We start from the raw sequence: 27,865 nt of genomic DNA, 5'->3' as shown, positions 1-27,865 counted from the left end.
ACATTGAAAACTTCAACTTTTGGGGAATATACTTTATATTCATTTGTCAACATTTTCCAGGAAGCAGCATCTTTTGACTGTATGTGCAACAAATTCTACACATGTAGGATTTAGTGTGGAAGTTTCGTGACAATGTTGGGGTATGCTTGCTTTGATGGAGAGGTATACAAATGTTCCAATTATATGTAGTGTCTATTAACAGGAGTGCTTTTGGACTATATGTGCACCAAATTCTTGCATTCTAGGTCATGTGGGAGTATCCTAGCAATTTTGATACATCCATGAGTGACACTCAAATGTCTTTGTGCTTACAGCTTGTAATAATGTATTTGGTTTCAATGGCTCCTTACTAATGTTTACCTTCTTTTTCTTTTGTCCTTCATTTACATGCTTTCCTTGGTGTATAGCTCACCATTTAGGAATTGAATTCATGGGTAAGCTTTCAATTTTCTTTTAAATTTGCTGTTGATATTTAAATCCTCAAAAATCTATTGTGTTACACTCTGTGAAAGAATTTCAAGCACTGTGCAGATTCCAAGCATTGCCATGACAAGGTCTAAAGCTGCTGCATTTAAATGAAAGTTTTGTGACAACTATCTACTATTCAAGAGTTATCGGACATCTCAGCCTTAGATTGGGGAGAAGATCCTTTAGATTCCTCTTCTGTCATTTTCAGCTCAAAATTTCCTCTCTGAGTTGCTGTCTCATCTCTGAGTAGAAAGCAAAGGAAAGATGAGGGAACCCTGCATCTTTCTCCTCACAAATGAAAAAGCAGCTGTGGGAGAGCCACTTTGAGCTGAAAAAGTTCCAGGGTGATAAAAGTTAAGTGACAGAAAAAAGAACATGGTGGGGAGGGATGTGTAGAGGGGGGAAATTGCAACATGTATTGTGAGCTTTAGACAATCCTTTTGAAGATAAATGAGAAGTGCCCATATAAAACAAAGCCTTCTTTTTTATGAGAGACAAACTCAACCTTATGAGTTCATATCCACTGGTCAGCCATATATTTTTTACAGAAGCCATGTTTTGAATGGACAGTAACAGTGGTTGTACAGTGGCATGTTCTGAAAGGGTGTGTCTGTCACTTCAGAGGAAGGCAGCTCACATAGAAGAATTGGAGGTGAGAAAAGAAGACAAGTTGAAGGCTGTTGGATCAAAGATATTAGTTGAAGGCAACTGAGGGTTTCCTGCAATAGTCTATCTGGTGAATGAGGTAAAACATAGCAATATTGACTGTGAGGGTAGGTGTAGGCTCAAGAGGCATATACCACTCTCTCATAAGGGTGTGGTCTATTTCAGAGTTGATCCCAGATTCCTTTGAGTCTAGGGCCAACCTGAAATGGGATATGCCCACTCCTGACACAATAGGCCTTCCCCTACCAGCCGTCCCGTTGCCAGCAAACAAATCCCATATCTTTGCACAATGGGTAATTGGAAGTAGGGAGGCAGTTGCCAACTCCTCCTCTGCAATAGTCTGTGTGGGTTGCTGTTGAAGAGGAAAAACTGTAAGAGGGGCTGAGTTGTGCAAAAGCCATTTGGACTTTTGGCTCTTCCTTTTGAATGTTGAAAGGTGGGCTGCTTGTGCTTTTGCACATCAGTACAGATGAGAAATCCAAGCCTAGAAACGGACTGGGAAAGCAAACAAGTGACTGAAGAAAATGGCTTCCTTCTTTGGGGAACAAAAGAGATGCAAATTGCAGATGTCAGTTCTGCAATTCCAATGTGGCTTCTTGAGGACTGCCTCAGATAGTACTGCAGGTACAAGGTGAGGGAGAAAATGGACAATAGGATTGTAAAATATATACCTGGCCTTTTTTGTTACTCTAAATACCAGGAAAAGAGCTTTGCCTCTTGCATTATGCAGGAGGAGAAGTTCCAAGCTGCCGTAAAATGCCTCTTTAGATTATTTGGACCCTAAAGCCAACATTGAGTTTAAAATATGTATGCTTGGGAAAGCAACATGGCCAGCTGCAGAGGGAATAGATGAATACTATACGAGGCTGAGGCATTTAGCATTTGGAAACACTGATAAAGAGATCAGATCAAAGCTCATGCAACATTACAGTTCAGCTCATCTGACAAAGCCAGGATTCTGTAATTCTGGTACTACGTCAGGAGTAGCAAATGTTGGTGGACAGCAACTCCCATCGTCCCTGACCATTGGTCACCCTGGTTGTGGCTGATGGGAGTGGTATCTGGAGGGCAGCACATTGACTTGTGGTATTGTAACAGAACTCCTGGATCTTGCATGTGCTGTGCAAGTAACTGAAATGCAAGTGGCTGGCACTGCACTGAAGATCAAAAGCTGCAGACTGAAAAAGGGGCATGTATTTCAAATCTATGCATATTTACTCAGAAATACTTCCCACTGTGTTCTAAGAAGCTTATTCTTAAGGTCCATGTGATTGCTGCCTAGATGTGCAATCCTGTAGATCAGGCATGTCCAACCAGTTGATCGTGATCTACCAGTTGATCGCGTGGCATTCCTGGTCAATTGTGGTCGATTACGCCAGCGCTTTAGTGAGTGCCTTATTTTCCTGTGTCTGCGGTTAAAGTGTGTGAATGAGTGAGAGCTGCAGACTTTACGGCAGGCTTCCTCAAACTCAGCCCTACAGATGTTTTGAGACTACAATTCCCATCATCCCTGACCACTGTTCCTGCTAGCTAGGGATCATGGGAGTTGTAGGACAAAAACATCTGGAGGGCTGAGTTCGAGGAAGCCTGCTTTAGGGTGAGCTATTTAATGCAAGGGTCCCTCCCTCTAAAATAAGATCAACAACTTAGGTCTCCCCCTCTAAAGAAAGCTCAACAACTTTGGTTTTCCCTGTTAAAAAACACTCAACAACTATGTGCAGTGTCAATGGGTAGATTACTCCCAGTTTTATTATACTGGAAGTAGATCGCAGTCTCTATAGAGTTGGATATGCTTCCTATAGATGTATACTCAAAAGTAAGACCCACTGAGTTCAATGGAGTCTATTTCAAGGTAAGTGGGTATAAGATGGCAGCCAAAAATAAGCAAATCAAGTACCGAGGCTGAGACAGAAAAGGAAGCTTGCCCTTCTGGGGTGGGAGTGATTTCCATAAAACCCATTCCCCACATATGGGAAAATCTGGAGTTTTCGGGGGGGGGGTATTTTTTTGTTAAAGTATGACGAAAGACGCAAAAGAAGCAAAGGCCTACAAACACAGCATAGCTTCAAGCAAATCAAAGAATTCAAGAGCTGGGTAATGAATAAGATTATGTTTTTGGAATGAAGAAAACACCAAAGAATACTGAGAAACTGTGTCCTCCCTCAAAGAGGGCACGTGTTGCGGTGAGACCTGGCAACCAAACCCTTGTGTTGTGGGTGGGTACGATTGGATAGCCACAACACCTGATTGGTAGGTCCCTTGTTGCTGGGTTTAATCTGACCAATGGGACGCTAGCCTAATGGATCAAGGGACCTATATATGCCAATGCACGTGACCCTGAGTTTTCTCTCTTGTTCAGTGCATTGGAACACCTGACCACCTCTCCCTATATTTAGGGCTTGCACGCTTGACCTTGCTATGCCGCCGTGTGTCGTCTGTCGTTGGGACAGTGGCACGGCAGGAATTTTCCCCACTTGGCTGATTGGCAGGTGCCATTTGGGTTTCGCCTGCTGTGAAGCAAATCATCACAACTTGTAAGGTTGTGGATAGGCTCTGGTTCATGTGATAGGGATGGGGGAAACGCTCTCGCCATCCCTATGTGAAGGGGTATTCTGTTAAAGGAATCCAGGGACTCAATGGTTTAGTCAACCCTGTGAGGGGTTGTGCCCGTGCCTGAGTGCAGGGGGACATCTGGGTGGTGGACATAGCATCTCCTATGCTTTCCGCCATCCCAGGTGTTCACCCTAGGCTGACCTATGGTAGTGCCCTGGGTCAGCGCTACCTGCAACAGTGCAGGGAGCTAGTCGAACCAGAGCCTATGCAACCACTCACTTGCTGTAATCAATAAAGTTGTGGCCTAAATTCTGCCAAAAACACTGAAATATAACACTGAAATATAAGGAAGAACTGTAACCATTCTAGATGAAGCAATATCAGGAGAACTGAAGCAGTAAGTGTTCCACACTTGAACATGCAACCATTACAGTGGATCATATGAGTCCAAGGTGAAAATCCAAATTAAATGCACATTTACTACTATGGCAAAAAATTAAATACTGAGTACAGTACTGCTACTGTTTTCAGAGCTGAAGGAAATTAAGGCTCTCTATTTAAGGAGCAGCCATTGCTCTGAACATCATCAAGCCTATCTGCAAAGCAAACACATTGCCAAAGGATGAGGCAATAGATATGATGATGAATTTCAAGGAAATGGGGAAGTGAAAGATTTAAAAATTAAAATACACATTCATGATAGTGTGAAGCTAATCATATGGTCACACAGAGGTATGAAGTTCCTTATTAGGGGTGAAAAAGGAAGTGGTGCCACAAAGATTACAAACAACAGGAATCTTAGAACTGGTTAAAGGAACAACAACAAGGGCCTTCTACTACACAGTACTATAGCTGTTAACTTGGAAATACCAGTTGTGTTGACTTCAGTGGGATTTACTCCTAGGTAAGTGTGTGTAGGATTTCAGCTTTCTTCTACCTTCAGCAGGCCTCCTTCCAAGGATCAAATCACCAGGCATGAGACGATAATCTGTATACACAACCTATTTTAGGCATTACATTAGAAGAGAAACAGAACAAGATTTCTCTAATTTCCTTTCTAAAAGTACACATGGTTAAACATCTGAAGAACAAGGCAACAGGGCCTTTTCTTTCCAAATAAAGTTGAGGTGATAGAGTTGAAATACACCAGCATTCTCCCCGCCTCTGAAAACTTCCTTTTGAGAAATTTTTTTTTTTTAAAAAAAAATATTTTTATTAATTTTCCAATTAAAACCAATTATATCACATTCAATATTTCAAATTATACACATATATATATCAATCAAACCGAATGTTATGCCAAATCATCTAAATAATTTATTTTTGGGTTCCCATGCTTCAAGAAATTGGGAATTCCTCGCAACTGTCCACTGCCGTCTTATTTCTAAAGTTCAAATCGTCCTCCAAGCTCATAATATTCCAAATCTTCCCCTTACAGTCACCTAGATGTTTTCCACTTTCATCCAATTGTTCCAGCTGCTGAGATAAATGTCAAACGAAGTTTCACAGATGTTCTTTCTCCTGTGTGAGTTAATCAGTCCAGCCTCCCCATAAATCTTCTTAGTGGAGCTCCCTGTTGCGACGGAGTAGCAGCGCCATCTTAAAAGGCTCAAATCACTTTCATTTTCTCTCATAGCCATGAAGATTTACGATTTATTTATCTTTATAGAATTTACAGCTTTTTCAGGCAGGAGACCCAAACATCCAACCATGAACTCTTAGTAAATTAATGGATCTCCTTGCCCTATAGCTGAACTTAGCTTCAGGTCGCTGCTCCAATTTAAAGTGCGTCACAGCTCATAAATCCTCCGAACGCGTCCAGGACTCCTTCCGTCTGACTAGGGGGGGGGCTTTTCTCATCGGCAACTTCACATCTTTAAGAAATATGCTCAGTAACAACAGCTATAGAGTTCAACTCACACAGTCTTTTGCTTCTCTTTCACTCCAAACAAGCCAGGACATCGCGTCCGGGAAGATACGAGGCAACAATATGAAGAAAAAATAAAAAACTTGCTTCCCTTATCGCTCCGTCCCCATCAATCCTTCTTCCAGATGCCGTACATTCTTTGACTCCTCTCTCCTTTTGAGAAATTCTGGTTCGCATAATATTGGACGAGACTCTATTGCTAGCTCATATTGGTGGATGAAGGAAACAGTGGGCTAAAAGTAGAGTAATGGAAGGATTAGAACCATTTATATTAACTGTATCCTGAAATTCTGCACCCTTTTGTAGGGCAAAACCTCATACGTCAGTGAATGCCTATCAGATAATATAGCATTGTTGTTGTTGTTGTTGTTGTTGTTGTTGTTGTTGTTGTCCTCTTCGTCGTCGTCGTCGTCACTGTCATTGTTTTCCCCTGACACTTTGCCTAATCCCTGTTGAGAGTGTCTGAAATGTGCAAGGCACAGTCAGCTAAAATTCTCCAGGAAAAGAAATCATGAGCGAAACTTGTCACTTACCCATATTATTTCAGACAGAAACTCTCCCACCACCGGCTCAGTTTGTTTACAGCTATGCTAATGGTGACATGAAGTAAAGCATTGTTTTGACACACTCGTGAGGGAACCTTATAAAAATCAGAGCAAACAGCTGTTAAACTGTGAGTGGGAAGTTAGCTTATTTGAAAGGATTTGGACACTGGCTTCGATGTTTGTTTTCTACAAAAAAATTAATAAAATAAAACAAAATGTTTCTTTAGTGCAGTCCTGTGCGTGTCTTCTTAGAAGTAAGTCCCACTGCATTCAACGGGACTTACTTGCGAGTAACTGTATAGTGGGCTACAGCTTTCATTTCCCACAGAAAATAATAGTAATAATTTCATGTACTGCTTATCGGTAGACATTTTGGGAGCCAGCAGTAGTGGTACTGGCTATTTTCTGAAGATATGTTTAGATTACCACATATAATCCTTTGCAATATGTTAAACCAGTGTTCCACAAACCCTGAGATTCCTTTATTGGGGACTTATTAATGGTGTAATGATGCAAAGGGATGGATGGGCCCATTTAAGCCTAGTCCATCCCAGCAATTCATGTGACTTTCCAGGTGGATTTTTAATGGAAAATCCTGCAGAAACATAAAAAGTGAAATTCTTACAAGATGCTCTGAGGGTTGCACACTGCAATAAAACAAATTTTTCTTTTAAACTTTTCCAAATAGGACATGAGGTAGCTCACAGCCTGGAGTGGGTGGGGGGGGGACTCCTTGATGCCTCACACTTTGAGTGAGAATACAGCAGCAAGTCCACAGAGAGAGAGAGATCAAATGTGCTAGTGTTTTGCCACTCTCGGGGGAATTTGACAGAAAAAGGTGTTGGGGAGGGGCAGCCATTCCCCCCCCCAACAAAGTTCATCTGGAGAGAGATGGGATGCCATCAAATGCCAGAGCACTTATTGCATCTGCACTCAAAGTGTGCAGAAGCAAGGAGCCCCATGTATTAGCTGCTCTAGGCTGTGGGTGGCTGGCTACCCTATTTTGAAAAGAAAGAAAGAAAGAAAGAAAGAAAGAAAGAAAGAAAGAAAGAAAGAAAGAAAGAAAGAAAGAAAGAAAAGAAATACATTTTTAGAGGAATGGGGGCAGTAAGCAACCCCCGTACGTCCTTGTAAAGGAATCAAAAATATTGTGGATTCTGAAGTGGACTGTGAACTGACCATGATTCACTTGTATTGAAGCAGGTGAGTTCAGCAGATTATTCCCACATCCCGAATGGTCCCTTTCCTTGGGAAAACAGGGTGCTCACCCCCTCTAATCTTCCCCAGCAGTGTACAGTGACACGAGAGAGTAGGTATATTTGAACAGTGCAGCAGTGTATGAAATAGCAGAAAGAGCAATGGTTGATGTGCCAGGGTTCATGCACATTTGTTTGTGCCTGAACACAAGAATCAAGAAGTATCCACCCTCCCCTCAGAGATTTCACTTCTAGAGACTCGGGGGCAGAGGGCTTAAATCCAAAGGGTGGCACTCAAATGCATGTTTTAAATTTTAATAGGGACAGCAAGAGAACATTAAATCGTGGAGTGGGGAATAGAAAGCTCTCTAAAAGCAGAATTTGCATGTTTCTTCTCCCTGGTGCAAATATCTTTACCACTTACATGGTCTGTACAAACTCACTGTTATTCCAATCCTTTCTGAACCATGGCAGGGTGGAACATTTCACTGGCAGTCGAAATGTAATTGTTATTCTGAAGGAGCATCCTCCTAAGCCTGTGACCAAACCAATGTCAAGAGCATAAACCATAAACAATTTTATGCACGAAAGGCATAAAGTCAGACCATGTGTGACTCTAAACTAAATATTGCCGAAGCATGAATATAGCACTTCAGCAGGTGTTTCCGCAGAACAAACTGGCATCTGGCATTTTTACAATGTCAAGATTACTGAAATAGAGCTTAGCATATACAAATCTTCCTAAAGGTTTATTTGAATCTTATTAGTGCCACTCAGGAAAAAATAAGCAGAATCCTTCACATTCCATGTTGGAAAATTAGTCCGGGATATGTTGGGAGGTGCCTTTCTGGGTCTGTTCTGTGAGTTTTAGAATCAAATAATGAAATGTCAGTTATGCTATATTGTATTTTTGACAATGAAGCCTCTGGCACTAATTAACTGAGCTGATGTGATGGTTTGTAACATTCCAACTAGATGAGGAACAAAACTGTCAACAGCAAAACGTTCAGAATCCAGTTTCTATGAGAAGGGATAGTTGTCTGTTTAAAGGTAAAGGGGCCCCTGACCATCAGGTCCAGTTGTGTCAGACTCTGGGGTTGCGGCGCTCATCTCGCTCTATAGGCCGAGGGAGCCGGCGTTTGTCCGCAGACAGCTTCCGGGTCATGTGGCCAGCATGACAAAGTTTAGCACTGATTAAACCTCCTATGGGCCCTATAGATGGAAGAGCTCGCGGGTCAGGCTTTGTTTGTATGAATATTCATCTTTTTTCCTTTTCAACCTTTTTTGGTACAGCCTTTTCACTTCCTACTGTTTCTTCCTCCTTTCTGAGCTGATCGACTGAGTATGATCAGAGCATTCAGTGAACAGGATAACGTTACAAGATCAGCACTATTTGGTCATGCAAAGAAGTGACTGAAAGTGAGGGTATCAGAGTCAGCAAGGGAAGTTTTTTTGCAAAAAAGAAAAGAAAAAAAGGGAAAACCAGCTAAAAGGGGGAGGTGGTGCTAATGCTGACATTCATTAAAAAAACAACAACCCTGAGCACCATATTTAAGAGGAGACCATTACTTCCCAAAGAACCAAGACACAACCTTAACGCAATATTAAGACTTCAACATTGGAGGGGCATTTTTTGCCTACAAAAACATCATTGCCACCCCTCTCCCCACCACCAAATGTATCTAACTAAACTTCTGCTAAAGCTTGCATGCAAAAAGGTGAGGGTGGGACGTGGGAGAAAAGGGAAAGGGTGCTTTTGTTTCATTTGCAGGCGCTTCTGGAAGGCGGGGGAGAAGTGAAAATCAGTGCTTCCCTTTCTTTTGTTTTCCTCCCTTGGTAGCCTAATGTGTACCAACCTCCCCCATTTCTAAGCACACTGATGATTGCAATTGAACATTACCACTGTGATACTGGGAATAAGGCTCTGAAAGTACATGACACGCTTAGCTAAATTTAATTGGTCACCTTGAATTATAATGTCAATGGTTACGGTCAAATTTTAATTTTACCAAGCCACAGAGGTTGCCTCTGCTAACGATGAGATCAGCAAAACTCTCCAAACGATATATGCTATTTTGCAACCAAAAATTCAGCTGCACAAAACATTAAATATATTTGCCTGCTCTGCTTGCTACTCTGTCCATCTTGCTGTCTGGCATGATTTCTGTAACAGTACAAAGGATTTGACAATAGAAATACCAAGGATATGACACTGGGAATTTGTGATGAGCTGTAAGACATACATAGTTGGTTTTTTTTCCCTCTAGGTGCTTAAGAATTCAATATCACAAAAGTGTGACTCATGTTAGAAAGTAACAAATACATTATGTTAACAACACTTTAATTCTGGTGCTATTGCCATCATGTACAAAGAATTGCGCAGTGCTTGATAGATGGCTTAGGAATGATGACAGCTAAAAGCAATTAATTATGTTATCTATTTCTCAGAATGTTTGATAATACGTAAAATCCAGTCCTGACAGGGGGATTTAGAGAGAATTCCACCTAACAGGCAGGGAGACCTCCAAAATGATACCAAGCATGAGATCAGGAAATAGGCATTGGAACAGGAATGGAAAACAGGACCACCACCCCTAGCAGGCCGGAACTTGAGCTCACCCTGCCCCCCTGCATATCATTTTGGCAGGTAGGCAGGGCTGCCCATCTGTCATTTACCAGATGTCAACATGATGTAAGACGAGTCACCTTCAAAGGGACCAATCAGGAGCATTCTCCAAGTCAGGGGTTGGCAAAGTTTTTGTGGCTTGGGCTGGTTCACGGTCCCGCAGACATCATGGTGGGCTGGAGTGTGTTTGCGTGTGCACACATACACGCATGTGCAAATGCTATTTCTGGCACTCTTTCCTGCGTGGAGGAGGCTTGCACAGCTTCCCATTGGCTACAGGAGCTTCCGGCAGCCAATGGGAAGCCTGCAGCATCACTGAAGGCGGTCCCCGCTCTGCTCCACGCTGGTTTAGCATGGCGCACGGGAGCTGACCGAGCAGGCGGCGGGGGGCCCCAAGCTGTTGGTGGGGATCCATTGGCCGCTTGCGGCCCATGGGCCTTAGGTTGCCGACCCCACTCCAAGAATAGGAATTCAGGGGAATATTATGAAGCCAACAGTTGGAAAACCATTCCTGCAGAGATTAGTCGTAATACTTAGCATCTGTATAGTGGTTTTTAGTGTTCAAAGGTGGAGCCCTTTCAGGTGTGGGGTGTTATTGTTCCTATATGTACACTGCTAGTCAGTGTAGGCAATGCCAAACCAGGTGGACCAATGGTCTGACTTTGTATAAGACAGCTTCCTATGTTCTTAAGGTCACCAGGTGAGTTCTTGGCAGAAGAAGCAGTGGACTAGGGACTTCCTCCCTCACAGGCCTTCTCATAAGCCTTCTCACTTCACTGAATCACATATCTCTCCATTAATAATGAAATCAATACAGTCTTTAAAAATGTTGCTCATTGGCTCAAGTGGTTTTTTTTAAAAGGAATCGTGGTTTATGTGTTTTAAGAATGAGTTTCAGATTTCAACACTGGTGAGGACTTATGAGAATGAAACCACTAAGTACTTAGGTTCTGAACACATTTTGCTTGGACGAGGTTGGATTTCAACTGACATAAGTAGAGATGGGAGAGAAATTTGATTTTGTCTGCATTTTAATGATAAACTATATAATTTACTTTTCTTGAAACTGTATATGAACCTCGACATGATTATCCTCTGAAGTTCACACACCTCCAGATTTTGTGTTGCAGGTCTCCAACTAAGCAATGGTTTAAAAACGCATACATTAATGAATATAACATTACAATATCACATTAGGGGAAATTGCTTACAGAATATAGGATTGGAAAAATAAGAAATGAAAGAGCTTCAAATTAATATTCCTCCTTTTGTACAAGTATTCTTGGGGGCAGTGGGTTTCTGGATTAGAACTCTAAAAGCATGAAGATCACCGGAAGACTTGCCCCTATCTTGTTACCCTGACTCTTCTCTAAGTGCCATTTCTTCATGGTGAAATATTCAGTCCGAGAGACATGGTCAGAAGAGAAGCAGCACAGTTGCTGCTGGTGCATTTCCTGGGATGTGACATTTCCTACAAAGGTAAGTAGAGACACAGCCTGTTTTGTACACATTCTACTTTGTTTCAGTTTAAATGTATTAATTTTTATTCTCTGCTGTTAGGGGCACAGGACTTTTTCCTATAGGAATCTAGAAGATGTCAGCATTTCTGTTACCTTCATGCACATCCAGGACTGATTCTCCACCATCATATATACTTCGGCTAGAAAGCAACTGCATCTTGCATTTTCCATCCAGCTACAGCGAAATGGTAAGCCCCAGAATAATGTGTATGAATTCACTTTGCAATGTTACATGATTAAATGATTTAAACTGATCAGGGTTCCACCTAATCATTCCTGTAATCAAGAGAATAAGAGACCAGCACTACCTTAGGACTATTTCAAACAACACACGCAGTGAGGCTTGGGAGGAGGCAACCCATATAAAGCCCATGCTTTTAGCTTCCAGGAGAGTCTTGTTTCAAGTAAGAACGTAAGAAGGCCAGCAGCCTATCTAATCCAGCATCCTGTTTTCATAATGGCCAACCAGATGTCTGCAGGAAACCCACAAGCAGAATTCAAGCCCAAATCACTCTGCCCTCCCGTGGCTTTCAGCAACGGGTATTAAGCATATTGCCTCCTACTGCAAAGGCAGAGCATAGGCATAATGGCTAATAGCCACTGATGGCTCTCTCCTCCGTGGGGGGAAAAGTAACAAGCTGAAAGAAGATAATTTCCTGCAGGTAAGTATGGAAGGAGAAAGCAAGCCAAGAGTTCTAATGTGAGAACTTTTCCAGCCCAAATTTTGGACATGGGGGTGGGATGGAAGGAGATCCAAATGGCAGTGGAGCCAAATGGCAGAGTGCCATTCCCGACTCCCTTGCAGCAATACTCTCACACGACTTGCCAGCACTGCTTTTGGCAGCATCAAATCAACACCTTAACAAAAGAATGGAAGGCAAAAACGATGACGCTACCCAGTAATCTTGTGCCCCCAAACCACTTGGGGGGGGGAGTAAATCAGTGAAGTGCCCCACAAATCTGCCAGCTTAGAATGAATCAGTGATTTGGGGAGGGAAGGATTTTCAGCTTAGAAAATGTGGGCGCCGTGACTGCATATGGGACAGAAAAGAAAGTAATATGCACCCACCAGGAGTCGGTTTGTGTTTGTTTGTTCGTTCATTCGTTCGTTAACTGGGAAAAACAATTTAGAAAATTGAAATTGAAAAATCTTAGTCAACTATTTGCTTTAAAAATGTTTTTCTTTTCTTTTCAGAGGAAGTGGAATGCAAGAGAAGAAAATGTGCTGGGATGTGGCTAATGTTGTTGCTGCTTGCTGATGTGTGTGCTGAGTGTAAATAAAACTACTCTCTTCTCTCTTGGTTTCACTTCTTTATGTTGTGGACTCCTTACATTATCACTACCACCCACATCTTTATGCAAGCAACCTACAAAGCACATTTCCACATTATAAATTGACAGTTGTCCCAAATATCTGTTTATTTCTACAATGCATATATCACTTAATGCCATAGTTTTTAAGCACTGTACAACAGAAACTATTACTTAAAATGCCTGCTGGAATGATAATAGAACTTTCCCCCAAGCACTGGAATATAGTGACAGTTATATAAAGAATTATGGATCCATGAAAAAAGTGATTATACAAGATTCATCTAATGAACGGAGAAATATATCCAGTAGAGTTGTCTGTTTGAACATGGATAGGTTCACAGTAAACTGAATTTGAATATCTGGTTCTGAATAGAAGAACAATTATATCAATATATCCATGTATCCCTATAACTTTTGTTGTTGATGAGGGGATATGCTTTAACAAGAGAAAGGATATGGTGTTCCTCCGTATTTTACTATTATTATAAAACATCACTTCCAATCTCAAAATAATACAGTTCAGTCTGTGCTTTAGATTGATGAACCATGCACAATTAAGCTAGGCCACTGTGTCTTCAAATGGTGAACCACATACAGTCTTGAAAAATCCTACCTTTCTCAACACTTGTGCATCTGATTTCATGACCAATTGCAGGCACCTCATCTGATACCACGTTTTAACAGCTTGTAAATATTCACAAAAATACTTTGGAAGGTTTTGTGCTGTCCTACATTTAATGCATGAATGTCCTGGTACAACTCTTAATTCTTTTCCACATATCTCTGGCAGTCCAGCCTACGAGACAGAATCAGCCCTTGTTGTAGAGACTTTCCAGCCTGCTTTCTCTTAACGTATGGGGCAAAGGGTGTCTGTGATGGGTCCCAGAGTGAACATACAATTCGGGATGGCCACAATTCAGCATGGGACATTAGCATACCATGAAAGTGGCTGAAATTTTCCTTGAAAAATTGATGTGCTATGCTGGATGCACCTACTGCTTTATGACCCTCTGGCTGAAGAGGATCTATTTGCAAGTAGATGGGTAGTAACTTCATCGTAAAGAAGGTAAGAAGAATGCACCAGGATTCCCTGATGCAATCTGCAGCTGTCAGGCACAAGGGAATTACAGAGCATCACTCCAGACATTTGTCTGATGTGGGAAGAGTGGATAAATCAGAAGCCTCCCAGCTGAGAGGAAGAGCAGTGTGAAAACAAAGTAAAAATAAATAAATAAAAAAGTAACTGTCAATCTTGTACGTTGCAAGGAGGATGCCTGTCCAGCATTTAGTAAACTGATTGAGGAAAATATGTGTTTTTTAAAAAAGTATTTGAAGAGTGTGCCCCTCCAAATTTAATCTAGAGGAACCATATGCTCCAAGTCTTAACATTTTGGGAAATGTTGCCCCAGAGTCCTGCCTCTGGATGTGGGAAACTCAGTTCCCCACTTGGCCAGGAAATTCATTGGGCAGCTTTGAACAAGGTCACACACATACCATATTTTTAAAGCACATCTGAAGCATATTGCTTCCACCATGGAATCCTGGGAGCTAAACTGTTGAGAGTGCTGGGAATGGTAGCTATGTGAGAGGTATATTTCCCAGAATTATTTGGGGGAAGGCTTATGCTTTAAATGTATGCTGTGGATGTGACCTCAGACATTTTCTCTCCTCCTCCATTTCCACATAGTATTCCTGGGAGTATATAATTAGAAAACTTAGTGTACCATGAGCCATTGGATGACAATTGGATACATCTAATAAATAAATGTGACATATAAATGAATATGTGCAAGAAGTAAGCAGTCTCATCCTCTCTCCTTGCATCTCCCTTCTAGTTTGCTTTCTCTGCTCCCAAGCCTTTGCTTTCTCCCTCACTTTGAATTTCCATAAACATAATCCATTGGTAGCTTGGATTAGTGGACTGAGATGATGGATATTAGCCATGAAGTGCAGTTACTAGGAGTCATTGCTAAAGAACAAATTAGCTCAGACTTACTGTAATGTTGAGAGGGGCGTTTTGAAGTTTTTCTCATTTGCAGTTAGAATGGCTCCTCTTGTCACTGCAAATGATACAACCGTTGAAAAACTGGGGTTGCAACGTGAGTTAAATTGCCGAGTTCATAAAATATGAATGCCTAGAAAATGAATACACCAATGTTAAGTCGGTTAATCAGTTTTAGAGAAACAAAGGAACATTTTACTTACTATAAGATGCAGTTCCATGGGATATTAATGAAGCCATAACAATGGCATTTTTGCCTCTGTGGCTGGTCTTTTCTTTATCCACTACATTTGTTCAGCAAAGATGGATTTAAATGTAGACTTGGCATGGAAAAATGAAAACCAAAATTGATGGATTTGCCCATCTCTACTCAGCATTGGGTCCTGTTGAACTCAGTGGAGTTTACGCTCAGATAACGGGATTAGGATTGCAGCCTATATTGAGAAAGAGATATGTCTAAGGTCACCCTGTGGATTTCAGGGCAGAGTGTGGTTTTTGGTATGCATCTCCCCTATCCAACTCCAACGTCACACCTTGATACTTTGATACTACTGAGAGATGTCTCTCAGAGATTGACCAAACACAATGCAAAAAAAGCTCACAGATTTCAAAATGTACAGGGAATTAAGAGGGGAGGAAAAAATACAGAACATTTCAGAATGATCAGCAGAAACATATGGATTAAACCAATCAGTTTCCCCAACAACAGCAATCTAGTTACCCTGAAGGAAAGCATGGTCACTGTGTACTTGCATGGGAGTAAAAAAGAGTACCATTGAAGTGACAGCTTTTGAATCAAGTCTTTAGGACCTCTTTCTGCAGAGACTCATTTTGTGTTGAGTTTCATAAGCTTTCTGCAGGCTTTTCCATGAAGTGTAGATGCCTGAGAGGGGTGAGTGGGGATGGGCACACCAGTTGCAGTCCCTGTCATCAAGTGATCCCAGAAGTCTCAGTTGAAGGGAAGTGACTGTGTGAAGCAGGGACCCAATAGTATCTGTGAAAATTCTGGATTCCCAAAACTTCTCCTGTATCCATAGAGGCACCAACTTCAAACAGTGATGCTCTGTGAGTTGAGGCCTACAGAAATGGTGGTGGAGAAAGGTAGAGCAGTGTACTCATCCCTGTATACCCCCCTTGTGTTTATTTTTCCTTAGCCTCATAACATTTGCAGAGGTTTTGGTTCCTAGTGCGAAAGAATGCTGGGAAAATGCCGCTCCTCTTAATGCAGATTTGTAAGTAATTTTGACAGCCAGTAGTATATTGATTCATTAATTAGTCCACAAAAGCTACTGGGCTATATTTCATTTATTCCCCTACTTAAAGACTGGTAGGATGTGTTTTTATGCTGGGGGCGGGAGGGCAAACCCACTTTCCACAGCCAGCATGGAAATATAGGATATTAAACTCTTAGCTGGCCAATGATAATGATTTTTCAAAGTCTTCTAGCAAACTGGTTGGTAGAGGAGGGACAGAACTTAAGGGAAAGCTTCTGTTCCTCCATAGCAAGTGTGGAAATCAAGTGGACTGGTTGCGGAGAATTGGCCAAATCCCTCCCCCCCCCACCTGCCAATTTACTTGCCTCTCTGCAGTTCCTGGTCACCTATGCCTACCAGGTAGGTATAGAGGAGAAATTTGATTCAGTTTGCATATAAAAGCAAACCCAGCTAAACTGCACTTTATAAAACAGCATGGAAATGAAAACAGCCATCCTTCAAAAGTCACATTTCTCTGAATTTTGCAATGCAGTTCTCTAGCCAAGTAGTGTGTGTGAAAAATGCATGGACTAGGCTAAAGTGTGGATTAAAATGCATGCATTAGTAAAAGTAAAATGAACATATGCATTGTATTATGGGCAATTGCTTTGCAAAGGTTCATATATTAGGCAGAATTGCATACAATTGCATACAAACATATCCCTTGCTGCCCAGGTGTGTCCAATGGCTGCCAATTAACTGCAAATGAAGCCGCCCCAAGCTGTAGTTTTGTGACTTAATCACATGAGGCAGCTGCACCTGAAGGCTGAACGTTCATGGCTATCATAGCAGTATTGCTGGCTACAATGCTAAATCCTTGCTGCTGCTGGAAGGTAAGTGCCTCGAGCTTTGTCTGCTGCAGGATAATAACAATAATAATTTTATTATTTATACCCTGTCCATCTGGCTGGGTTGCCCCAGTCACTCTTTCCCCCTCCCTAGAACCTTGCCCTCCACCAGGGCCCACCCCACAATTTGAGACCCTTCATCTGAGGATCACTAGGCTGTTTACAATATAAAAACAAAAAATACATAACATAGTAACAAAAAAACCCAATAACCTCCCACCTTTATTGAATTTAAACATTGAAATTCATTGAAATTTTTTTAAAAAACCTTTTCTTTTCTTTTCTTTTATATATTTTTAATTGAAGCAGGTCAAACAAATCAATATAATAAATATAACAGAAAGGCAGAAAAAAACACAAGCGAGTGACTTCCCAGTTGGGTTTCAGCTAGGGAACTCTGAGCAAAACATTTCCGATTTTCTGAACATTTACAGGGCTCCTCCCATGTGTGAGCTGTTTAGTCCTGAGTTATGGTCAAAACTTTCCCCACATTCCAAGCATTTATGGGTTTTTTTTGTCCCACGTGGAGCTTATCTTCCATTCGCCTTGTTCTTTGCTCTTCCTTGTGCCTACGTCCTCTTTGATTTCAACATGGGGGTAGGCAGATCCGAGAGTGCCAGAATTCAGAGGGAAGAAGTGGTGTTGCTATTTATGACTGGGGAGGCTCTGCACAAATCTGCTTTGATACACGGAAAGAGGTATCTGTGCATATGATAGCTGAAGTTGTCTCTTAGGCATTTATGCTTGCTTTGAAATGCGAGGAGACACAGACCTAGCCAGTTAGCAGTACCTCCCACATTTCACACCCTTGGCACTACAATTTCAGGTTATTGTTGGTAATCGTTCTGCGAAGGTGTTTAAGCCATTCTGTATTATTAATATGCCTATAACATTCAGTGTTGATGCTTACTAATAGCTGTTGATACAGAAAGCTCACATATTCCACGAGAGTTAATTGGGCTGCAACCCACATACATTGCAAATAATGCCGCTTGAAGCAAGCTCTTATGGATATTCAGTCAATCTCACGGAGGCTGCCATTATCTAGCAGCTAGCAAACAGAAAGAGAGAATCCTTGTTAATTTGGTGAATGGCATCATAAAGATCATGTTCTGCAGTTTTGTATACCGTGTCGATTGGCCATGTGGCAGAATGTCAGGACAAGCCTCAGACTTTTGCAGAATCTTTAGGAAGAAATGAGGCTTTTCTGCATAAATGCCAATGCAAACAGGTCTCATTCATATCATCAGTCCCCTGGGGGTAGTGGTGGATGAGTAGTTTGAGCAAATAGGTTCATGACCACGTAAAAGCCTTTGAAAACAATGTTACTGTGTGAAGTGCTTGTGTAGATACATGCTTTTTGTTAGTCAACAATGCACATAACAGCCCACCATCTTTAAACTGGCCCAGCGCATCACTGCTTTTGCCCAATGAGAAGTGCTTTCCCATAGCTGAAGAAATATTACTGCTCTTGGGCTCTGTTGTATGAGAAACAGGCCTCTGCTTCTTAGTGTTTCTGCCTCAAGCTCTTGTGAGCTTGTCTTTTCCACACCAACTGGTTAGGGCTAATAGTGAAGATGCTGGGTGTGCTGTCGTGGGGGGGGGGGGGTCTGCTGTAGTGCCATTATGACTGGATGGCAAGACCAAAGTACGCCCCCCGCAACAACTTTGATGAGTGAGTGGCAGATAATAGAGGCACAATGCACAACAGCTGCATCAGGCCCCCACCATCTTCAGCTGAATCATGGTGCCAGAGCAAGAGTGGCAATAGGGAGTGAGTTGGACTGATTTACTTTGGGATATGGGGAAGATGGGAATGGATGTGTAGCAGCCACGCAGAAGGGAAGATGATGGTGCAGCCGGGGGGGGGGGCGACTTTGCTGTTTCAAATTTCAGTGGTGCCCTGTGCGAAGTGAAAATTCAGCACCCCTTCCGCCTTGCCTTCTGTTCTGCTCAATTCACTATGTCATAGTTGCTATGCCCTAGGGCACCCCCTAGCCTTGGTACCCAGTGCAGCTGAACCGGACGCACTGCCCGAAGTCTGCCTCTGGTGTAGGGAGTTGGGGGCTCAGTCCTCCAGTTTGTTGGATTCGCTCATCCTTTCTTTGTAGAAACATTTTTATCGTTTGTTGGATTCGCTCATCCTTTCTTTGTAGAAACATTTTTCTCGAGGGCCAGCCCAAGACATTTTGCTGCATGACGTGGAACAGCAAATGTCCCTCACCTCAAATTAAGATGCATAGTGCCCAAGGTTGACCTAGCTATTGTGACACATGAGGCAGAAAGTCCCATCCCCTGGGAGTGAAATATACAATAAGAGTCATTTCAGTGCTCTTTCAAAACATCCAAGATCAGCTGCCTTGGGTGACTGCCTTTCTCTGCCAGACAGAAGGGCCAGCTCTGTTTGTAGAGAATAAGATGGCAAGCTATTCTCCTCAAATAGCTGGGGCCTCCTACTCCCTCATCAGACCTCCCAGTACAGCAGCCAAACCACCATGAGGGGTGAAGCAGAAAGTATCTCCTCTCCAGGAGCCAACATACTCGCATGTCCATGTTAATCTGGGGTTTGGTTGAGCTTGATGTGTGTGAGCCAAGCCAATGTCCCCTTTTAACGTAAGTAGGACAAAATAAATATGGTGTCACATTCAGAGGGATGGATCTTCATTTGCTCTGTAAAAGGGAAGGACGTGGATGTTTAGTTAATGCAATAGCTACATAAATCAAACATTGCATGTACTAAAATGATACAGAAAGCAGACAGAATTATTGATTATATATGTCCCCTACTGCTAATTCTGTGAGCAGATTGCATGGCAGATTCTCTCCTCCATATCATACCCTCATTCCAAACCAATTCATTTTTACCTTGACTCTCTGTACTTCATTCATTCCTCCTATTTTACCTGTGTATTGATTTGTTTTGATTGCTCTATTTGATTTTAATCTTCTCCTGCCTCAGTCTGTTTAGGTGTATTCCCTTACACCCTGTTCTTCCTAACTCATTCCCCTCCTTGGCAGCTGGTGTTTCTGAAGCAGCCAGAATTGGGCAGAGGAGCAGATATGTCAAAGAAATGTGGGCAGGATAAGCAGTAATCTCCTTGGACATGGCAGTGTGCCACTCATCCCAATCATAAGCAGTTTGGGGAACCCCAACGCTGGAACAATCTTCAGACAAAAAAAAATGGTTGCTTTCTATCCTAAGTGTGAGCTTCTCAGAAGCCTGTAACCAGTCACTTAAGGAAGCAAGATAGTAAAGTAGAGGAACCCTTGATCTGATCCCACTTGACTCTCCTTATGCTCTTAGATCATATGTGTAAATTTTCACATCGGCCTTCCACAGCCTGGTTCCTTCCACATATTTTGGACTACAGCTTCCATCAGTACCAGCCAGCATCATAGGAGCCAACTCCTAGCAACTCAGGTGCCTTTACCACCCCAAGAAAATATTTGAGGGGGCCACCTCCCAAAGCTAATGGGCATTGCCCTTCAAATGATGTGTGTGTGTGTGTGTGTGTGTGTGTGTGTGTGTGCTGTGTCATGTGATCGATTATGTAGGGTGGAGCTTACATCCCCCCCCCTTCAATATTTTATTCAACTTGCTGGCTGACATGGTGAATGGTCAGGGATGGAGTTCTAGCCCAAACATTTAGAGGGCACCAGATTGGGGAAGGCTAAAATTGGGGCCCTTTGACCAACTGTGTGAAAATTAAAATAGTTAAAAACTCTTAACTCTCGAACATATTTTGCAATCCACATTTGTGAAAGAATCTAATTCTTATTAATATTGAACATGTCAGTAATAACATGTTAATCATCTAGTTTGGAATTCTCTACCCATAATGCTGTGTAGAGCATTTCCAATATCCTTTTTGTATGGTTCCAGCAGTGAACACCACCCATCAAGTCTACTATCGCTTTGTCATATTTATTGCCTGCTCAATTTCTTCTCTTCAATCTCTTCATTTCTTCCTTCAGTACTTTGTGCGTGTGTTTAGCGTACTAACGTAATAATGGCCCTTGTGTTGATAGCTTAGTTGTGAAGCTTAGTTGGTCTTTCTCTCTGTGGGTTTTGGTTCAAGGAATTGTCTCTCTGCTGTTCCTTCAGCTATTGTTTATAAGGGCTTTTTTTTATAAAAAAAAAAATCACAGACCTGGGTTGTTGAGGTCTTTGTCCCATTGGAATAAATGGCAAAACTCCAACATTCTAATGAACAAGGATTGCATGTCTACTTCACTGTAGAGGGCTCTTCTGCAGATCATCATGGTAAACTTATTTATTCACTTTTAAAAAAACAATGATAATTTTCTTTCATTCTCCATATTGCTTTTTTTGGGGGGGGGGGGAAGAACCTTGCCCAGAATTGTAATCTTATATTTCTTGCATTATGCATGAATGAATACATTAACACCTTGCATTTACTATGCTGGGCACCTTCTTTTACTTCTTTATTGTTAAGCTATGAACTTGCTATATTGTATAATAAGACAAACATTTCTGCATTTTTTCCTATCTCATCTTCTTTCCGTCTTCATCCTCATTCTTCAGCAGCATCAAAAATTGTGGTTTTGAATGGTCATTTTTGGGAATGCTGCAAATAAGCATGAATTCCATTTCTGGGAGTGAAATTGCAAATTTGCAATTTCATATTAAGTATTCCAATTTCATATTAAGTATTCCAAGTAAAACAAAAGGTTTCCACATGGTTACCCCCCCCCCCACACACACACACCGAGACAGAGAAATGTTGCACAAGGTGTTGCATGTAAGGATGAGAACACATTCAGTATTGGGACAATAATGTCACCTATCGTGGAAAACCTCAGTTTGACCTGGGCTCGCAGACATCTCCAAATGAGTCAAGCTCAACCCCACTGCCTGTCATACCTTCCTCAAACTCCCTTTTAGAGGCAAAAAATGATGGCAACAACTTTATCTTGGGCATAGTGTGGGGATAAATAAAGGAATCAGTATTTATAGGCCCTGTCATTAATTTAAAAATGATGCTCTTGCTACGGAGCATAGGATTATAATTTCCACTTCACTCTCCTTTCTCACAAGTAAGGCTTTTTTTTTGTTTAAGAATGAAGGAGGGTTCTCAGGGGAAGCAAAGGTAAAGGGACCACTGAATGTTAGGCCCAGTGGCAGACGACTCTGGTGTTGCAGCGCTCATCTTGCTTTACTGCCCGAGGGAGCCAGCGTACACCTTCCAGGTCATGTGGCCAGCATGACTATGCCACTTCTGGTGAACCAGAGCAGCGCACGGAAACACCATTTACCTTCCCGCCAGAGCAGTACCTATTTATCTACTTGCACTGTGTGCTTTCGAACTGCTAGGTTGGCAGGAGCAGGGACCGAGCAACGGGAGCTCACCCCATCGCGGGGATTCGAACTGCTGACCTTCTGATCGGCAAGCCCTAGGCTCTGTGGTTTACCCCACAGCGCCACCCGCATGCAGGGGAAGGCGGGGCATTTGATCCACCTGTTTTTTTTCTTCTTCTCCAGGCTTTTCTGGAGAAACTCAAAAATACCAGTTGTATTGAGGAAGGGTTTAGTAATCATTGGGAAAGCTCTAGGTGGAATGAATGGATTTAAGTTTGAATCAAGGATAGTTCATTAATTGTAAAAAAATGTAAGAAGTTCCCTGTTGGATCTGACCAAACACTCATCTATCCTAGCACTTCTGTTTTCATAGAGGCCAACTACATGCCTATGGGAAGCCCATAACCAGAACCTGAGTCCAACAATACTCCCACCAGTAACTGAGACATAGTACCTCCAACAGAAGTAAAATATTAAAGCCATCCAGGTTTGTGGCCATCCCTATACCTTGTGGAAGAGAATTCCATAGTTGTATTCCATATTTTATGTACTGTGTGGAATCTTGTGGAATATTTCCATGATCTGTAATAGTGACATTTTTTAAGCAAGATGGAAATTTTGTCTAGCTCCTTATCCAAAGCAGATAGCTTTAATTTACTTCTTAATTCCTGAGCAGCACTGTAGTTTTGAAAGTAGCTTCTCTAGCTTTAGGCTATGTGGTGTCTTTCATCATATGGTAGTTTCATTTTCCTCTCTGTGGGTGCAATCCAGATCTATTAAAATCAATGGGTGTTTTGCCATTGTCTCCAGTGGAATGTAGATTGGACTCTAAATCTGCTGTCATGCACTTCAGGAAATGTATCTTCAAAAAAAATACATAGACAACGATTTCACTTTGAATCCAAAATTCTTAGCAGGAAAGACAAATGAGTGAATATTCATTTCCCCATTTCCATCTGCTATCAGACATTTCCAAGCATGCACTATAAGAATTTGTTCAGCTATTCAAAGGGGAGTTTTAAAACTAAATGGAAATGGGTTTTTTGTTCGTATAATGAACCTTGAGCTGTTCAAGACTTTTCTAGTTTAGTGATTTCCCCCTGCATATGCTATCACAAATCCAGGAAAAACACATTCGCTGTCTATCAGATTTTATATTCAGATACAGCTGTGAATGGGACATGCAAATATTCTGAAAGCTAGGGAAAGTTGGAGCTTTAGAGTTTTTAGATAAATAGGTTTTGAACTTTACAGATCTTGGCTGTTTGTAGACTTGGGCACCATCTTACTAAGTTTTGAAGAGTTTATTTACATGTGGGTGGGCAGATTTTAGTTTTGCATAGACTGGTGCTTTTCTTATACTGGGATCCCAAGGTCCACAGCTGTATTTTTCATTTATGAAACAAGAGAACAACAAAATCTGATTTAAGCAATCATGTATATGCATGGCTTCAGAACACAAGAAGAACCTTACTTGATCTGATGAACGTCGTCATTGTCCAGTATTCTATGCTGTTGCTAGATGGTCCTGCACTAAAATTACCCTGGAATCCAGGATACGGCAGTGTCTTTTAGACTGAGTACTGAACATTGCCTACCACAACTAGGGATGCTGGATAATTCCATCGAAGCAGAAACAGAAGTGGCTGGTGTTTGTTTATTTGTCCCATGTCTGGAAAGGAAATCAGTGCAGCAAATACAATCACTATCCACTTTTGTTGTGGCTTTTAGTCAACAAATGCTACATAAGTGATCATGCTTATCCCATTAAGCATAATCCCCCCATTTCCATTGTGTTTCCTTTGCATTGATATGAACGGGGTGAAATAACATAATGACATAATTTGTGTGATTGATTTTATGAGTGACGTAACTTACATAATTCTGCTACGGTAGAAAGTGAGAATAGATAGCATAGTTTTGGGTGGCAGAACAGAAGCAAGGTTGCAGGCAATAAATGTAGGATGGAACAGAAAACGATGCCTTCTTATATTCCTAACCCCAATCACAAGCAGCCACAATGCAGTGTTGGATACATTCTAGGAAGTCGCAGTATTACACATAAATAGAATATACATTCAGAGGACTTCTTAGAATGTTCAGTGATGCATAGGGGGCATGTGGCAAATTTGCAAGTGTTTCCTCCCCCAAAAAATCAATGTGGAAAGGGTTATTCGAAGCTACATTGTTTAATAAATATGCCAGAGGCCTTGTGAATGAGCAAAGGAACTGTTTCCCAAGGTTTGTCAGATTGTTCATGGCTTCCAGTACATCTTACCTTATGGAAGTTTGCAGAAAATACCTCCCCCCGCAACAAAAAATACTATTACCTGAGTTCATTTCTCCAGTCAGACAGTAGGCATGTCCTCTACAGCAAGTAAACTCAGTTTCTAAAAACAAGGATATAAGAATAGTGAGTTGTAGAACAAAACAAATGGCTGCCTAATTGCATAATCCTAATTATGTCTACTCAGAAGTAAGCCCCGTTGAGTTCTAAGCTATTTCCTTTCAGATAAATATGTGTAGGGTTGCAGCCAAAGAGGAACATAGAAATACAGGTCCACCTCCAGGGCATGAAGGGAATCTGGGTGGCAACTGCACCAGTTGGTCTCCTCGTAAGAAAGCCTGCTCGACAGCATGCTGGGCAGCTTGTACAAGACACCAGAGCAGGATATCACTGTGACCCAAACGCTAAGTGCTTCCTTTTTATCAAGTATGTTTGTGTGAGAGAGACAGGAAGAAAAGAGAGAGGAAGGAAAGATTGAAATCATATGAAATTTTCTGTGTCTCTCCTTTTAGCCACCCTATTATCAAACTCTTCACGAACACAAATTTTTGGTTTGTTGACCCAGTGAAGAGGTTTGCCTGAGAGTGAAATAAAATGAGAGGAATAAATGGCCCTGATATTTCAAGAAGTGCTTGCTATTAATTTAGAAGTAACTCTGGAGTTATATATAGTCATTTATTAAAGCTCTTTATCTTCCTTTTTCCCCTGTGTGTGCCTCTTGCTCTAGCTCTCTCTGATATACTACTTATTCACTTCATGATTACTGTCCTCTCACTTTTAGTCTTCTCCTGCATTATGCATTATCCTTTCTCTCTTCTCTCCCTTGTTTGGTCCCATCATGGAACACCAGGTAACCCAGAGAGTTCTTGGCTCAATTTGGTTTCATAATCCAAATGAAAGATTACGCACACAAAAACTTAGTCATTATATTGGACTAATGATACCCATGAGGACATCCCCTTACTTTCTCCTATATAAGTAAATGGTCATTCATTTGGAGGGAAGAAAAGCATTTCACTTGGAGCAGGAGAATCAGAGGTGTGCTGGGGGTGGGGAGAAACTGAGGAATGTTGGGTAGATAGGAGAAAGAGTCAGATTTGGAGGAGCAACAAAATCTAGAAGTGTTGCAGGACAAAGCAAGGGAAAGAATCATAACTTCAGGAGAAGTAATCCCAGAGGGGTGTTGAGAAAGCTGAGTGGTCAATAGTTACCTGGGTCTTCTTTTCCCTGTTTTCTTGAAGATGGGAATAACATTTGCCTGCCTCTCGTCTTTAGGGACCTCACCCAAGAATTCTCAAAGTTTATAGACAGAGCTCTGAGATTACATCCACGAGTTCCTTTAGTGCCCTTGGTTGCCTCTCAACAGGCCCTGGAGATTTGAATTTGCTAGATTTTCCCTTACCACCTCTTTTAAGGGGACAGAGTTCTCATAAGAACAGCCTGCTGGCTCAGACCAATGGCCCATCTAGTCTAGCATCCTGTTCTCACAGTGACCAACCAGATGCCTATGAGAAACCCACAAGTAGGATTTGAGCACAAGAGCACCCCCCCTCCTGTGATTTCTAGTAATTGGTATTTAGAAGCACTGTTACCTCCATCATCTCTGCCTCTGCATCTTTCCCTATTCATCTCTTTGGAAATGTCTTTTTTTTTTGCTAATAAATTTTATCTATGAAGTCTAATATAAAATACATTACTAAAGTGGAAATGGCAAGATCACCTTCGACTTTACCTGCACCCTCATTTTATAATTTTACATTTGATGGGCTGTTTATAAAAGGAACTGTTCCCTAGTATTCCTGGTGCCTGTTTTGATTAAGATGTTTTATGACACTCTTAGGCAAGGTGTGCCTGCCCCATTTTTATGGTGATTGGGTGACAATGAACAGGCAACTGAATACATTGAAATGAAGTTCATACAGAGTTCCTTTTCTTCTGTTTCCATGACAACATTATCAAATGAGGAAAAAATATTAATGATCTCCCTTTGGGGATACATTTTCCTCCACAGCCTTGCTCCACATTTTCCCCCGACTTCCTTTGAAAGTATTAAAGCCTTTAAAAATATATATTCTAGATTTTGTCATTCATCAAGGGTATTCGTCTGCATATTTTCAGTGGTACCCAGCATGTGGATGCTACTGTAAAATAATCCTAGTGAGGAAACTCTTTTGTCCAGTGTATAGACCAGCCTTGATCCACAATTGTCTAGAACTGTGGCTCCCAATTGGTGGGCCATAGACCCCAGAGGGTCTGTGCAACCCACCCAGAGGGTCCATGGCACCATTCACGTAACAAAATCTACCATAGAGGTATCAGAAATTTCAAAAGCAGAGGTTCCATGACTTGGCTTTTGAAAAATAGGGGGTTCGCCGTACGTAGCTAATTGTGAACCACTGCAGTCTAGAGCAATATTATTGACTACTGAAAGCCATTGTGGTGCATCTTTTCATGTATCACACTAAGACCAGGGAGATCCATGTTCAAATCCCCACTCAGTCCTTAAACTTAGGCCAGTCATTCACTCTCAGCCTACTCTACCTTGCACAATATTTCATGGCCCAGGGCTCCAGTGCACTCTCTTTAAGGAAAGAGGCCACTGACATAAGACAGTCTCTAAGATCAGAAAATCATTTGGCTTCAGAAATTGCCCTTAGATTTTTTTACATCCTCAGAATGCCCATCATCAGAAAATATTATTTTAAAAAAGTTAAATTATTTCCATACTGCTTAATTACCTAAGTTTCTAAGCGGTGTACATAAAAATTAAAAAGCTTACAAGGGGCAAGAAGATCAGTTGAAAGTCATAAAACAGCACACACAAAACTCCTGAAATAATTCTTTGTCAAGCACAAAAATTCAGCTGGGAAGTGGGGCTGTCTAATCTCAGCTGGGAAGAGTTCACCAGAGTCAGACCCATGAGACAATCTGTGGCTTCTGGTACATATGAGCTGCTCATCTAAGACACTCCCCCAAAGTCATTCCTTAAGGTATCCAGGGTGCATATTGCTAAGGGCCTTGCAGATTGATACACTAATGTTCTACATCAATAAATACATATCTCCATAGAGATAAATATGCATGAAGACCATGAATGTAGTTTGTGTCTAGGTAAATGTTTTGATTGATTTGGCTGTGTGCTTTTATGTGTATGAAACAACTTTTGCATAATTTCTGTGACTTGCTTTGTGCAGAGAAAATCTGCATGATTTCTTAAACATCACATTTTCATCTGAACTTAGCACAAAACTCATTGCTCCAGCTATTAATGCAAACCAATTCAAGGGAGAATTTCCCCTCTTCTGCTTAGAAACCATTAAAACCATCAGCAAATTACTGA

The 27,865-nt window shown here is 41.6% G+C and overlaps 1 protein-coding gene across 2 annotated transcripts in view; it reads left to right on the top strand.

Annotated features, from left to right (window-relative positions):
* The window catches only part of NRG3 (neuregulin 3), a 565,161-nt gene that overhangs the window by 472,199 nt on the left and 65,097 nt on the right, over positions 1 to 27,865 (top strand). The window contains exon 4 of one of the 2 annotated variants that reach the window (XM_035138508.2): positions 408 to 434. In XM_035138508.2, coding sequence (XP_034994399.2) covers positions 408 to 434 — 27 coding nt within the window. The remainder of the gene's footprint in view (positions 1 to 407; positions 435 to 27,865) is intronic. The other variant, XM_035138509.2, reaches the window with a different exon arrangement.

This window comes from Zootoca vivipara, chromosome 5 (assembly GCF_963506605.1).
Source record: "Zootoca vivipara chromosome 5, rZooViv1.1, whole genome shotgun sequence".
Lineage (NCBI taxonomy): Eukaryota > Metazoa > Chordata > Lepidosauria > Squamata > Lacertidae > Zootoca > Zootoca vivipara.
The sequence above is the reverse complement of the archived record's forward strand: the minus strand, read 5'-3'. Positions and strand labels throughout refer to the sequence as shown.